This window comes from Asterias rubens, chromosome 13, assembly GCF_902459465.1.
Source record: "Asterias rubens chromosome 13, eAstRub1.3, whole genome shotgun sequence".
Lineage (NCBI taxonomy): Eukaryota > Metazoa > Echinodermata > Asteroidea > Forcipulatida > Asteriidae > Asterias > Asterias rubens.
Genome location: NC_047074.1, coordinates 6,506,466 through 6,523,101, shown reverse-complemented (window position 1 = coordinate 6,523,101; position 16,636 = coordinate 6,506,466). Strand labels below are relative to the sequence as shown.

The following is a 16,636-nucleotide window of genomic DNA, read 5'->3' as shown; positions in this document are numbered from 1 at the left end:
CACAGTTGGTGTTTCATCTTTCACAACTTTTGAACAATTAAGGTTGTATAAACATGGAGTTTACAAATAGCCAAGCATTGCTCTTGCCCTTTTCAGATACATACAACAAATGAAAAATTACAAGGGTCGACTTTTAACGTCTCTTTTTGCTTGAATGCATCCAGAGATATGGTTTTATCTTTATGTTTTTATGAATTTGATCTAAATGAAATTTAAGAAGAAAGAAAAAAAAGGGGGCAAAACGGAGATATCACATCTCTGCGAGTGTATGAATGTTTGTCTTGCTACTCACTGTTGGTCTCTTCCATTCAATAGTTCCTGGAGAGCTTCGTTTATTGAAGAGAGAAGCATTAGTTGCAGGAAACTCAGGATCTTCCCATGGCTTGCCACTTGCTGTACATCTCTTGACAATATCCTCATACTTCTGACCTTTGAAGGGGACTATCTTCACCATGATTCAATCTGGAGACTGAACACACAAATATCAACATCAAATACACTTATCTGATTGTAATTTAAGACTCTCGGAATTCAGTACAAAAACTTACCAATCTTTGTCATCTAAATGATGTAAAGTCAGCTTCACTGGCAGGAGATATGACAAGTGGTAACTGGTTTGGCAAACATTGTTAACAACAGTTACTGCACTGAAACTACATACGTGTAGGTATTTTGGAATAAGTATTCATAATACCTCAGACAGTTGCTATTCCTAATGGTGGAGAGCGCGTTCAAGGAGGTGTTTAAACCTTTGATGATGACCAGTGTTTATAACTGGTTGTGAGCGGATACTCAGCGCTAGTCTTTGTGCAAGACCCTGTTATGGGCGATGCGAGCACTGTCGGTAAGTTAGCCCCGCGGTAAGTTGGTGAGGGCCTTTGTCACACAGCAACGACCCTGCAAGGTTCTAAACGGCCGTGAAAGAACGAGTCACAACACTTTTATTCTCTTAATAATAATAAAATTGCCAAAAATCTTTATCAAGAAATACAGTATACCAAGTGCATTTTGTGCAGAAAGGTTGGCCATACTCCAATATTAGTGGCTTTGGATTACAACTGTTGTTCTAACATGACTGGAACTTGAGAGGACATCCTTTACTTTAAAACATGATGACGCAGACATCTACCCATAGCAATACACGCTGTAGCCGCTAATTTGGACAGCCTTTTAACCAGATGGGGGATTCTGCTTAAGCCCTGTTGGGGTTTCTGCTTAAGCCCTGGTGGGGGTTTCTGTTTAAGCCCTGGTTGGGGTTTCTGTTTAAGCCCTGGTTGGGGTTTCTGCTTAAGCCCTGGTTGGGGTTTCTGTTTAAGCCCTGGTTGGGGTTTCTGCTTATAAGCCCTGGTGGGGGTTTCTGTTTAAGCCCTGGTTGGGGTTCCTGTTTAAGCCCTGTTGGGGTTTCTGCTTAAGCCCTGGTTGGGGTTTCTGCTTCAGCCCTGGTGGGGGTTTCTGCTTAAGCCCTGGTTGGGGTTTCTGTTTAAGCCCTGGTTGGGGTTTCTGTTTAAGCCCTGGTTGGGGTTTCTGCTTATAAGCCCTGGTGGGGGTTTCTGCTTAAGCCCTGGTGGGGGTTTCTGTTTAAGCCCTGGTTGGGGTTTCTGCTTAAGCCCTGGTTGGGGTTTCTGTTTAAGCCCTGGTGGGGGTTTCTGTTTAAGCCCTGGTGGGGGTTTCTGCTTAAGCCCTGGTGGGGGTTTCTGCTTAAGCCCTGGTGGGGGTTTCTGTTTAAGCCCAAGTCCAAGTCAACACACTAATATACATTAAATAAAAAGGTTTGCGGTACCACCACGTAATGATTACCTCTAAACAAATAATGTATAACAATGAGTTGGGGTGGTTCTGACAAGAAATGTTGGTTTCAACTTGACTTTTCAATTATTATACTCTGAAAGCTGATCCAAAGCATAGTGATCGAAAAGTCAAGTTGAAACCAACGGTTTATTTCAGAACCACCCCAACTCATTTAGAGAAAGTCATTACATGGTGTTACTGCAAACCTTTTCATCGTATTTCAACCATGCAAAATACTACAAATAAACATTACCAAGCTTGCAAAATTATGTGTTCTCGAAATTGAGTTCCAAAATGTCATCATAGTGTAGCATGGTGTTAAAAAGAGGAACATCTACACTGGTTTTTTTTTACACTGAAGCTGCAGTTATAGAATCCCGACAAACTAAAATAGGCAATTTGGATAGAGTGGGGTCCATCACATCCTTCCATCACCTTTTTTCCTTCCCTCCACACAAAGCCGTTTGTATTGAAATGGTCGACCATATGATGGGTATGGTGGCCAAAATCCTTCCAAATCCTTTACTTAAGGCAATTGGATATAGACCCCTTGCAAGACCCGCAGCCTACTCACATGTGCCTATCCTGGGTGTCATTTTGGGTTCAAAATTGTATACAAACATGCATAAAAGAGAGTTGACACCCAAACTACGCGCATTGTTCGGAGGCGTGTTCTGTATTGTGTAAGAAATCAATAGCTCCCACTTGCATAACGCAAAACACTGCAGGTACGCTGAGGCCACGCACATATTTGTATGCACAGAGAACAGAGCTCTATTGTCCAATGATCTGCCTCCTTTTTGAGAGTGTGACGTCATGCATGGGGTCTGTAGGAGGAACTGGGAGTGTTGTACATGTAAGCTTAGGGTAATGCAAATTGGATCATGTCCAGATGTTGAAACCCTTTTCCCCAATTCAGATAACACCACTGTTGGATCACTTGCCATGCTGTGGGTAATTACGCACATCTTGTATGTTAAATAAAATGAATGAACATGTGCTATGAAACGCATCGCTGGATAGCACTATGTATGCATCGAACGTACTCCGGCATGACAGACCTCCCGCATTGCTTCAAAATGGGATGTCAGTGAGGAAGGCTCCGTGCATTGTTACTATAGCCATGCCCTTAAAGGTAATAATCATAATTTAAGGCCTACAAAAAAATGTGTTGGATTGCCCTTTCACCCGATTTTTTGCTTGGGTCAGTCGGTCGGGAGTATTTTATTTATTATTTTTGTTTTGTTTAGATGTCAAAGAACGCCCAAAACTGCATTAACATTTCATGAAAGATCAAGTTGTCAAGCAAGCAAGGTATTATTAATCATCTTATACATCTCGCTCTTTTTGCGTCTTTATTTTGGCAAATTCCTTCAAAAACAATTTCCACGAGTCATTTCATTCAGCGTGTTTTTCGTCCGTTCAATAAACGAGCGATACCATATATGGGCATTACTGGCAACAGCGCCCTCTGCTGTTCAATGGAGTGTTCGACTGGTTCCTTGTGAAAGCATGACGTCAGATAAACAGGCGTGTGATGTGATATGTGACACAGGCTCACCCTATCCGTGCGTGTGAGGGAAATCGATCTACATTTTGTACGTTGCATTTTTGTGAACGTTGAAACCACGACTGTTGCACTGGATAATTATTACTACCGACCGTAAGTAGTCGGCCAAAAACTAATATTTGTGTCGAATCTACCATTTTGAAAGCATAAAATATTCATGAAATCAAAATTCGGAAGTAAAAAGAGGGGGAAAAAAAACAAAAATAATTTTTTTTGTTTTAACAGCGACCGAGATTTTGCTACTTTTACGGTCGGTCGGGATAGGGCAATCCAACATATTTTTTGTTAAGGCCTAACGGTAAAAAAAATAATTATCATAAAAATAAAGACTTGTACTGGGCACATAATCCACCCAGCTAGGTGTTCAAGGCGAATTAAAACCAAAAACAAAAGGATTGTCGAGACTTGGGTTCATTTAGGAGAAGCATGGAACTAGATCAAAGATTATTCCTTGACAGAGTGTTAAACTTGAAGTACATGAAATAACCCAAATGAAGTGTTATTGTGGGAAGTTGTTACACAATCTTTTCAAACCTTAAATGTTTATTAAGGTTGTTCGATAGTTGCTATTCAGTACAATCAACAAGTTTTAAAGCCATTGGACCCTTTCGGTTCAGAAAAAAACAAAAAAACTCACAGATTTACAAATAACTTACAGGGTTTACAGAAGGCAATGGTGAAAGACTTCTCTTGAAATATTATTCCATGAAATGCTTTACTTTTTGAGAAAACAGCAAAACAATATCAATTCTCGTTAACGAGAATTACGGATTTATTTCAAACACATGTCATGACACGCGCGGAAACAAGGGTGGGTTTTTCCGTTGTTTTCTCCCGACTCCTGACCGATTGAGCCTAAATTTTCACAGGTTTGTTATTTGATATAGAAGTTGAGGTACACAAAGTGTGGGCCTTGGACAACACTGTTTACCGAAAGGGTCCAATGGCTTTAAAATAATAGTAATTTTACCCAATTGTTTGGGTGTTGGTTTACTTTTGTTGACTATTAATGTAATGTAATAGTTTGCCCAGCCAGCTGTTTTTGTTACAGAATTGACAATCATAAACATAATAATTATGATTAGTTTAAAGGTATATATACATGTACATTTACAGAACTGTTTTTGCTTACAAAACAGTTGATGGCAGTGTAAGCACTTTAAAGCCATTGGACAGTTTCTGAACAGAACAAAAATTAAAAGTTCACAGATTTACAAATAACTTACAGGGTTTACAGAAGGTAATGGTGAAAGACTTTCCTTGAAATATTATTCCATGACATGCTTTACTTTTTGAGAAAACATTAAAATGATCATTTCTCGATATATACCGAGAATAACAGATTTGTTTAAACACATGTCATGACACGGCGAAACGTGTGGAAACAAGGGAGGGTTTTCACGTTATTTTCTCCCGACTCCGATGACGACCGATTGAGCCTAAATGTTCACAGGTTTGTTATTTTATATAAGTTGTGATACACAAAGTGTGGGCCTTTGGTCATACTGTTTACCGATGTTGTGTGATTGCTTTAAATATAATCCATCAATATACATACTGACAACTGTAGACATTTTGAAAACGATTAGCGGTCTGGGTCACGAGAACTGAAAACCAATTACACATTGTGCATGACATCCATTCCAATTTTCTTTTTTTTTAACGCTCACTGAGCGATACAAACTAAAAAAGGAAATTGGTTTTATTTATTTCTCATCAAATATGATATTTCAGACAGAAATATCATATCAATCGACATGTTAGACTCTGTAAGTTTTGTGTAAATCTGTGATCTTAGATGAGTTTTTTTCTTACCAATTCCTCCAAGTTATTTGAGATACACACACATGTAGGCCTTTAATTATGAAATTGATATTTGTTTGGAATGTTGCTATAACATTTTGATGTTGTAACAAATTTGGGCTCGCCCTTGTTTAAACCCAAGAGCTGGTGGACTGCTGATGTAATAAACTAAGAATTTCAAAAATAATTTGGATATTCAAAATTTATGTGTTTTCTTCTTTTTACACTTTCTTAGTATGTTTCAAATGTATTAATAAGAAGAAAGTCTGCAAATTAAATAAAACTAAGTGCTCCGTATCCTTGTGTAGATTGCCCTTGACATAAATTATAGATCAACATCCACTGAGTGACCAATGTAAAAATGGTACCATGTTTAATCAATGATGATTTGGGCACACTGACATGACTGGTGGTTCCACTATATTATGGTAATATAACAAATATGTCATTAATTTATTTTACTTTTTAAAGATAAAGTGATTGGTATTACTTAAGGAATTAATTGTTAATTCAAACTCCAAAACGCCCCCTACATTCTGTTTCCTTTTGCTTTGTTTTGTTAAAACGAAATAACCACATTGTATAATACTGTATATATGTCAAAACCCAATTAAATATCTGTGTTAAACTGTGACCACCACATGACATTTTGTAAGTTGGATGATGCGTTTATTAAAATCTAGAAAATTTAAGTAATTGGCTGATTTGCAAACATTAACAATAAAGTAATGCACATTCACAAGACATCATTACACCCCCACATGTGTTCAAGGCAGTTGTTATCCCATGGAGAATCACTCTGCTATGCCAGAAACACAAACAACAAAGATGATTTCCAACTCAAGAGGCTACCAATGCCTTCTACTCAGAGATAAACAATTTTAACCACAAAAAAGTATCTAATTTGATTCACAAACAGCAGAGAAATGCAATAAAGCAAAACTCTGTTGGTTTTCAGTACAACATACACAACCCATCAACCTAAGTGACCCACAAGTAAAAAAAGAAAATCAATCAAACAACAATGGTCTCTAATACAAAACCATGAAACACCATCAGAGAACTTTCCAGTTGATCAAAACTAAACCGGAGTCAAACTGAATCCCGCCCCAAAAAGCTCTCCATTCCCATGCTCCTCCTAAACACCACCATTTGTTGGGTTAATTTAAAGGAGAAATTAGCATGAGCTAGGTCTAATGATAAACAATCGTGGAAGCTGGTCCAAAAGACTAAAACAAAAGTACCATGGGAATTTCACAATAATCCTCTGAAAAGTAAGATTTTAAGCATGAATTCCAGCACCATGTATCCCACTTTGCAAAGGGGAAACAAAGTCAACCTACCACAAAGAAAAAGGACTTTTCAAAGTTGTTCTGGGCATTTACCACCCATAAGCCAGTTCTGGAAAGTTTAGTGTGTGTACAGTGTACACGTCATCTGACATGCAGTGGTTATTACGATGGGTGCGCAGTCATTCATACTATGAAAAGGCTCATTTCTATCAATTATTGTATTTTTGACAAACAAAATTGTTTACATGTTGATAAGTTCATAGAGGTAGAAATGTTACGTTCTTTACAATAAACATGATATTCAACCTTTGGAGTCATACAGAAGACAATGTTTTGTACACATGAACAGACTGTAGTGTATTACTAACAGCACTACCACAGTACTGATGTAAATTTGACAAATCATTTAGTACATGTATGTATGTATGTATGTATCTGATATTTCATAGACGAAGAATTATGTCTGATTGTTTGTACTCGCTCAACTAAACTGATTATCAGAAAACAATAGGAAATTACAACAAAAGGCATTATCAAATATTAACACTCAATACACAAATGTAAAAACTTCAACGCTAACCATTTTAATTTTTTTACTATGAAGCGCAAATACCACGGAATGGCTGATAACACATTATGCATGTGGGTGTGTGTGTTCGTAGATTGTAACAGGAATATTATTAATGGATGTAAAAGAAGCAGATAGACACACGGGATACTGGAGTGAGCTGCAGGACATGTTCAATTGGTTGGTTGGTTTGGATACAATCATACACGTATCATTATTACATCAGGGGTCAGTAAAAATTGCCACAGGCTAGTAAACACTACTTCAACTCGCCCTTTGGGGTACTTAAAGGAACACGTTGCCTTGGATCGGTCGAGTTGGCCTTTGAAAAGTGTTGTAACCGTAATGCATTATAAAGATGTTGTAAAAGTAGAATACAATGATCCACACAAATTTGCCTCGAAATTGCATGGTTTTCCTTTTACTTTGCGAACTAACACGGTCGGCCATTTATGGGAGTCAAAAATCTGACTCCCATAAATGGCCGACCATGTTAGTCGACGAGGTAAAAGGAAAACCACGCAATTTCGAGTGATACTTGTGTGGATCATTATATTCTACTTTTAAAATATCTTTCTAATCATATGCATTTTATAACAAACGGTTACACAACTCGACTGATCCAAGACAACGTGTTCCTTTAACACTGTGCAACCTACTTGTTTTATGCTCATATTTGTTCCTTTTCATGAGAGAATAATTAACAATTACACACATGTATGATAATGATGTGTCTCCATCTTCCATTAATCTGGTTGTGATCGCTTCCATAACACATCAGAGCGATACACAGACTGTATGCCAATACATATTGTAAAATCTAGCCAACAGTTTAATCTTCCTGGGGCAATTACATCTTCAAATCACACAGTTACTATTAAGCCCATCCAGTGGGCTACTAACTAACAAACGATATTGTGTATGAAAAAGCCTTTAGAGTGCCAGGGCAGCCCAGGTTACTTCCCAGGGACCTACATTGTATGTTATTGGCCCAATAACCAGGGCACTAATATAAAGCGCCTTCATACGGAAAATTGTAAAATGAACTCAATGTAAAATGAAATAATTATTACTTGAGTCAACTATTTATAAAGTCCTGGCATTAAGTTTGAAACTATTCAAGGTATTGTGACGTAGTACAGAATCCTGCAATACTTCTATTCATAATGCCTGCCCGAGTCAGATAGTGATAACTACATCATGCAGGTGTTTTGTGATAGTCCTTTCATTGTGTCTACAGTCCAGTTTCCAGCAAACCATACAATCAATGTCAACTATCTGCGTTGCATTGCATTCAATCAGAATCAGTGAGGTTGCAATAATAATGATGACAGTGTTTACTATTGACACCTCAATGTCTGTTGATTTTTAATAGAAATCAATCCAAGCCCTTGACCCTGCACAATGCTTAGTCTGCTTTGTTCACACGGCGACGGACGGGGCGTTTGGTCAATACATTTTCATCTTTAATAAGCACCATTGATACACATGAGAAACGTCAATTGTTTTGTGTTATTTTTAGTCTGTGCATTGTGCTGTCTGCATGAGCATGGTTACCCAACTACGAACCAGAATTTTTATTCTGTGTCTCAATGCAATTATAATGCATGGTGTCTTTAGGGACCAATGCCTACAGCCCTCTTCTGACATTTCTTCATTCAAATCCAATCTCAAAACTTACCTCTTCAGTCCTTCTACCATTAATTTTTCCCTTGGTCATATTTTAGCACAGTGGATAGTTTTTTTCTATATACCAGCGCTTTGTATGATTTATTATTATTGTTATTATTATCATTAAAGTCACCTGGAAAAAGAATTTTTTCTTCAAACATTAGAGAATAATGTTCCTGAACAATAAAATAATTGTTTGAGTAATTGTTTAAAAAAATAAATAAAGTTGTGTGGGGAGTGACTCCGCCTACCCCTTTTGTGACGTAAATCGAGGCAGACTTTGCCTCGATCGAACATCAAACAAGTACGTGCAAGTACATTCAAGTCCTAGTCATGAATTTGTACGATTCGACAAAATGTTTTTCTTGCATTTTTCCGGCAATGTCGACCAGGTGTATTGCTGCTAGATGCAGCAAAACAACTAAAGATGGGGTCAGTTTGCAAAGTGGTCCAGTCCAACGTCTTTTCCAGCGCTGTGCAGCAAACACTTCGAGCCGTCGTGCTCGAGAGTCCAGAATACACTACACATTTTGAGATGAAGAGAAAAGTTCTTTTCTAAAACATGACGCCATCCCAACAATTTTTCCAGCTACATGTAGTGGGGAAGTCGAGGAAGGTACCTGAAAGACGTAGTGAACCTAAAGGAGCCTAAAATTTGCCTAACGTAAAAAAAAATCAGGTATTGTTTCAACTTTGAGGGCATGTTTTTAGCTTGTGCAAGCGTCACTATCTTGTGTTGGCATGCATGCGATTCATCGCGTCTCGATTGACATCACGAACAGCGCCCTCTCGGGTCAGGCTTTTTTTCAAATTTGTAAATAACATGGAAACTAATTTTTAACCTTAGTTAATTGTTTATTCATATTCCACTCATCAAAACACATATTTCAGTGCCAAAAGTTTTATTTTGACAAAATACCACTTCCAGGTGACTTTAACATTATTTTTGTTCATCTTGATATATTTTACTGGATATTGTATCCATTACATGTATGCATTTTTTTTTAACTGATCGCTCTTGAGTGAAAATATCTTTTATTTGGTGATACTATGGAAAATGAAATGAACCTTGAACCCTTTCAAAGTTCTTATCTGATATCTCAACTGAAGGTGTTTATTTGTCTTCAAATTCGTGTCAACTATGTTACAGACATCATACCATTGAGCTGCACTGAATGCTTTTTAAACCATCAGATACATATTGTACATGTATGCTAAAGACACTGGACACTATAGTGCACTATTGGTAACTTTCAAAGACCAGTCTTCTCACTTGGTGCATCTCAACATATGCATAAGCCTAGCAAACCTCAGCTCAGATTAATTTTTGTTTAACGTTACAAACTCTTAGTCTATCGCCCAAAAATACCAGTGTCTAAAAAAATGTCCAGAACTGTAAAATCCACTGTTAGAAATGAAACCAAATTTTCCATCCTGGAATTTATCAGGTACCAAGGCGCAACTTTCATATACTGTACAGAATTTGTGTACACACAACAAAAAGTCAAACTTTTAGGCATAGGCTATTTGTTGTGATGCATGCAGGTGGGGTTCAAGCAAGCATAACCCCCAATCCCAGCAACTCAATGCTGGCAGACTGCCAGAAATATTTCATGAATTTGAATGCACTGTATTTTAGACTTTTTAAGGGTGTAACTTACCATACAAAAAACTACTTGTTTATTAGGCCGAATAAAAAAAAAAACATGTTTCACGTCCGGATTTTTCAAAAAAAGGAGGACGAGGGGCTATTTATTTTTTATTTTTTATTTCAAGATGGCCGCCATTCTTTGTTAAAATGTCAAATATCCATTGTTTTTTCTAATATCGAAGTCTTATATAGCGCACGTATCTACCAAACAAGGTACTCAAGGCGCTGAGTATATACAAACTTTCAGAAAGATAGGTTATTGCAGTGATTAATTCTGAGACCCAATTATTTAGCACCTTATAAGGGTTTACAAGGTGCTACGGCGCATTAAGCAGCCACAACCAGGAACACCGGGGCGAACCCCTTCTCTCTACTGCTGAAATACACAAAACATAAATGAAACAGTTTAGTCAAGGCATTCAGACAAGACATTCAGATTGTTTTTGCTGAGATCATTTAAAATAAAAAAAAAATTTAAAAAAAGGAGGCGGCCTGTAAAAAGGAAGCGGGCAGGGTCGCTAAACATGGTTCTTTTTTTTACTTGGCCTTATTTTCACTGTGTACATTCCTGTTCTAAATTCATCTTGATCATAGAGCAAGGTTTGCTTCACAAGCTGACAAGGTACACATTGATGTTATGTGTATGTGTACATTATGTACAATGTCAATGCTGACAGAAAATACCAAAAGCCCACTGGTAATGTAGGCCTATTAGTTGGAAATATTAAACTAAAATCCATAGTTGTAGGGCCTATTAATGGGATTACCTGTTTAAATAATAGGCCTATAACACGCACAATTATTAATATAAAATAACACAAAAAAGTAGCACAATTTATAACATGAAAGTTGCTCAACATTTTTTTACAGGTTAAGCCCGGTTCATACTTCCTGCAGAAAGCAAATGCGATGCAAATTTTGAGGATCACATAGGGCTGTTTTCGCTGTGAATGTTTCGCAGGATTTGAGCACATTTCAACTCTTCCGAATTGTTTGTTGCGCATAAATACATTTTTACATGCAAAACTCAGACTAAAATAATAATTGCGACATTATATAGGATTTGAGGCATTGCATGGTGAGGTATCATATGTATATTTGGTTTGCTGTAACACCATGTGTGTATCTACTTGCCAGGTAGAGTTGTTCTTAGAGAACTGTCTTGCTTTATTGCGACATTGTTTTACTAATTTCTCAAAACTACATCACCTCAACTGTAATGTTTTAAGGGAAGCTTTCTACTATATCATTATCTTCAAACTGTTTAAGTTTAATGTAAATCTGTGGATATTGTGGTTTGTATTACAGTTACAAAAAGTACCTAGACCCATTAAAACTGGAAGAGAAAGACGTCAAAATTATTGGCTTTTGGCATGAAGCCATTCACAGGCATCTGAAAGCACATACTTCTATGCAACAACGGTGTTTTCTTTTAATATTTGCTTGCAACTGCAGTGACCAATAAGCAGAAATGCTACACATGTGTTTTGTTTGTTGTTTTATGTGCATAGGGATACAGTAGAAGGATACTGGTCTTGGCTGCATTTTTACAATAAGTACCCTGCCTTCAAAGCATTAAAAACTTATGTTTCGTTGTATGCTTCAGTGAATGGTTTCAGCTGTGCAAAGTGCATTCCTCCATGCTGGATCAATGGAACTTAACTTTGTAACAGCCAATTAGCCATGATACCCATTCATGCATGAGGTGTACAACCCTAGTGTTAAAGTAAACGTGGTTGGTACATCATACATTAAACCATCTTGATTATTGATTAAAAGTTATTACAGATTTAACAGTTATAAAAATAAAAAAAATATGATGCATGTTTGTATGAAGTTTCTCAAAGCGTTGGACTGCCAGAATGTTAAAAATGCTAAAACATCACTTAAAATAAGTAATAATAAAACAATAATAATATATCATATTATATGGAATTTTCCAGTATTTGGCACCAATGTCAGGGTTCAGCAGAATGTGCTGGTGGTCGCACTGGAATACAGGTATCTACTGTACATACAAGACAATTCCTACATTAAAAACAACTGTCCCTGAACATGAATACCAATCTCACATTCTAATCTTTTGAAGCATGGTTGAATAGCTCCATGATTGAAGAGACATTCAGACTAACATTGCCCAAAGCACAAAGAACACACACCCTTCTGATTGAGAATCCTGGCTACAGTGCCTGGCTATGACCTTTGACATCCAAGGGTTTGCCAAATGGCATACTATAACCACTGTAAACAAATAAAAATAAAAACTGATTTCTATTTAGAAACTTGTCAATTATTACTGTTTTTTTTTTTTTGGAGTACAAGCAGTACACACTTAAGTTGTCATTTCCTAGACAATGTACAGTGTTCAGTGAAAACAAACTAATTGATAGCAGGTGACTCCCAGGAAATAATTTTCATTAATACACGATGAAAAACATCATCCACACTTTGCTATTAAAGAGTTGACACTCAAAATAACTCTGTAGCCCTGTGTACACTTGGATCATGAACAGGTGATATCTGTGCACAAAGTTTAGTGCTGCTGTATTACTGTAAAGATTTATCCCTTCTCATAGTGGCGTCTAGGATATCAGGCATGACAGGTAGTCATGAGGCAGAAAATTGGGTTCCATATAAATTAAGTCTATTTATACACTATGAATGTAAACCTTCCGAACATTCCACTAGGGGTGCTGGGAATCAGAATCTTCATTTAACTATCAATATTTTGTCAAATAATTTAACACACAGCAGTAAAAAATATGTTTTCTTCATCTCTTCATTTCATGTTAAAGTAGTTGCCAAATTTAAAGAGCAAAATTATTTCACGGATGACATATTAAAAGACTTATAACTCATTTAAATTGCAGTTGGGTAGATTAACATTTGCAGAGCTTTTTGCCAGGCCATTAGAATCTGTCTTTGGTCAAATGAGGAAGTATTAAACACTCTATGTGAAATTAAACAAGGATTGTCTCTTTACTGTTTTTGTTTACATTTTGGTTTACTATACCAAATACCATGTATGTACAATGAGATCCTTATGATTACAATTACACAGATTATTGGCTACAAAATATTATCATTTATTACATACACAATACAAAGTACATATATTCCATAGCTGATTCAATATCAACATTTTGATAATGCATAACACAGACAGACAAACTATTTATAAACTGTGTGCCTGCATGATTATGACGCACACTGTCGTGTAGTAGAGTTAATCAATTGAGTTTAATTTCACAGCCTGTAAATTTGATATTGACTGATAAACCAGAGTAAACTATGAGTACATATGTTTGGCCAGGGTGAAATTGGTATGGGAAGAGCTGGTTGATTCACTTAATTGGATCAGAGAGAGGGCTGAGCAGCCTACTAATGATAATATCACCCTTGCCATCCGGGCAGGCATGGCCTTGCTCATGGCATACTCGATACTGAATTTTTTTTTACCAGGCTGTATTGAAGTTTCAATAATTGAATTCAAATACAATGTTTAATGCATACATGTTCTTTTTCATGTCATGCATCAGCTCAAGGAAACATGGGTGCTAGACATAATGCTTCATGTGCCTGCTTATAATACTGGAATAGGGGTATAGCTAGCCAGACAGTCGAAACTCTTTTACAGTATCAAACTTTGTTTAAAGTCACCTGGAAATATAGAAAAAATGTTCAAGTAGAGTATGTTTCTGAACATTGTTTGAGTAATTGTTTCTAACGATTTGTATAAAATAAAAAAAAGTTGTGTGGGGGGTGACTCCGCCTACCCCTTTTGTGACGCAAATCAGGGCAGACTTTGCCTCGAGAATCCGGAATACACTACACATTTTGATATGAAGAGAAAAGTTCTTTTCTAAAACATGACCCCATCCCAACAAGTTTTCCAGCTAGTGGGGAAGTCGAAGAAGGTACCTAAAAGACCTAACAAATCTAAAGGAGCATTTGCCTAACGTGAAAAAAATCAGGTATTATTTCAACTTTGAGGGCATGTTTTTAGCTTGCGCCAAGCATCACTATCTTGTGTTGCCACTGCATGTGATCGACCGTGCTGGAAATCCGAGTGGACCGTCCGCACAGCAGCCATACAGTGCGTGCAGTCTGCTCCGTGACCGTAGTTCTGAACGTTAAAAGCTTCATACTGATCAGGTATCCAGACGTAGTTTACGGGGCCAGACTACATTTTTTATTTTTAAATTTAACGGGCTTATTTTTAAATTTGTAAATAACATGGAAACAAATTTTTTAAAACCTTAGTTAATTGTTTATCCATTCCACTCATCAAAACACATATTTTAGTGACATTAAAGTCACCTGGAAGTGGTATTTTTTCAAAATAAAGCTTTTGTTAAACAGTTAACTAAGGTTTAAAAAAATCAGTTCTTATATGTTGTTTACAAATTTAAGAGTAGACCCCGACCCGAGAGGGCGCTGTTCGTGACGTCAATCGAGGCAGACTTTGCCTGTAATGCGTAGAGTAAACACAATTACAAAGTACATGTACGGACCAAGTCGTGAGTTTGCACGTTTCAAAACAAAAAATTGTGTATTGCTGCCGAGTGCAGAAAAACACTTATTGAAATGTACCAACTCACGACTTGGACGTACATGTACTTTGCACGTGTGTTTACTATACGCATTGCAGGCAAAGTCTGCCTCGATTGACGTCACAAAAGGGGTAGGCGGAGTCAGCCCCCAAACAACTTTATATATTTTTTAAACATATAAATCGTAACAAACATTTACTACAAAAATTGTTTTATTGTTCGTAAGCATATACTCTTATGTTTGAAAGAAAAAAAAATCTATTTCCAGGTGACTTTAAGCTTTATTTTGACAAAATACCACTTCCAGGTGACTTTAAATTCTAGAAAAAAATACCACACGTCCCTGCAGGCCAGGCAAAATATGGGGGTTGAGTCATGTATGCATCTGACCAAGTGCATCCATGTATCCATGTGGAGCTACATAGTAACTGCATATGTGACCCTCTGTGACCCACCCAAGAAAAGTGATGTTTTAACTACCATTTCGAGCAGAAGGATACAAATTAGACTAAAGTCAGATCTACCCAGTGTCACGCATTAGGGTCTGTCTCATGCTATCACGCGCCGTAACCATTTTCTCACATTTCTGGGAAAATTTTGTTTTTCTTTTTTTCTTTAAATTATTTGTTTTTTCTGGCGTCGATTCCGCCGTTCTCCGAGAGAGAGAAAAAAAAGCCTTCCAAAATGAATTCTTTTTTTTAGGGGAGGGGGGGGGCTTTGAAAAATCTCACGCATAGCTGCCCTCTGATTCTGATCTCTGTAAAGTATGATCACAAAATTGTTGCACTGGTATTCATAGCTTTATTGCCTAAAATAAAACGAAGTGTTCTAAAGTAAAAGGTTTACCATGCAAATATAAATCTTAAAAAGTAAAACAAAAGTTTTTGTTTTATATCCTCCACAAAAAAACTGTCGGATAACTTTCCGTATGGCGCCACCACTTATTCACACATTTTTTACAAAAAGGGATATCTCATTGAGGTAAATTAGATACTATATTATTTCATATCGAATGAAAAAGTGGTGGCGCCATACGGAATTATTTTCCAAACTGTCCATTACTCAATAATGCATTGGGCGACATCTGACTCATTTTCACAGAATGGGGGGCACATATTGTAGGGTCATATGTTATCGACCCTCACCATACATGTCATATGTTTTCGAACCCCAACTTTGATTACCGTTTACTGTGAAAGCTCCGCCGGTGACACTGACAGAAGCTATGCTGCTTACTCAAGGTCTGTATTTTTGTCAGGCTTAATCATGCTGAGAATAAAGTTTCCTGTCGTAGGTTATGCTCAAACATGGAGGAATGAAATCCTAACAACTGTACAATTTACAAACAACATGACAAAACGAACGTAATGATTCATTTTTTTCCTCCACGAACAAAGTAATTAAATAATACATACCACTGCCACATTAAAACGACGGTATCAAACCAACTGACACTCCTTCTTCAGCGTGTCACACAATCTCTGTCAACAACAGTGTGTCACTCTGTCACTCGGTGGTCAAGCCAAAGATGTCAGTATTTATCGCCACCAAACAGAACAGTCGACAGTATTATGAGTATACACACACGTACACACAGCAGGCCACCAAAACAGAATTGACTTTCTTACACACAAATGGGTGCTGGATCTCGGCGATGAGGACACTCCCCAAAATAAGTGTTAATAATCAAGCGTGACGTGAAAGCCACAACTCAAAACAAGCACCAACCTTTCCGTGCGT

The 16,636-nt window shown here is 37.2% G+C and overlaps 1 protein-coding gene across 1 annotated transcript in view; it reads right to left on the bottom strand.

Moving 5' to 3' along the window:
• Positions 1-16,633, bottom strand: part of LOC117298360 (calpain-5-like) — a 41,992-nt gene extending 25,359 nt beyond the window's left edge. Inside the window, exons 1-2 of the mRNA XM_033781577.1 lie at positions 16,312-16,633; positions 293-469 (exon numbers count right to left, since the gene is read on the bottom strand). Of these exons, the coding sequence (XP_033637468.1) occupies positions 293-454 (162 nt within the window). The 5' untranslated portion in view covers positions 455-469; positions 16,312-16,633. The remainder of the gene's footprint in view (positions 1-292; positions 470-16,311) is intronic.
• Positions 16,634-16,636: the final 3 nt, after the last annotated feature.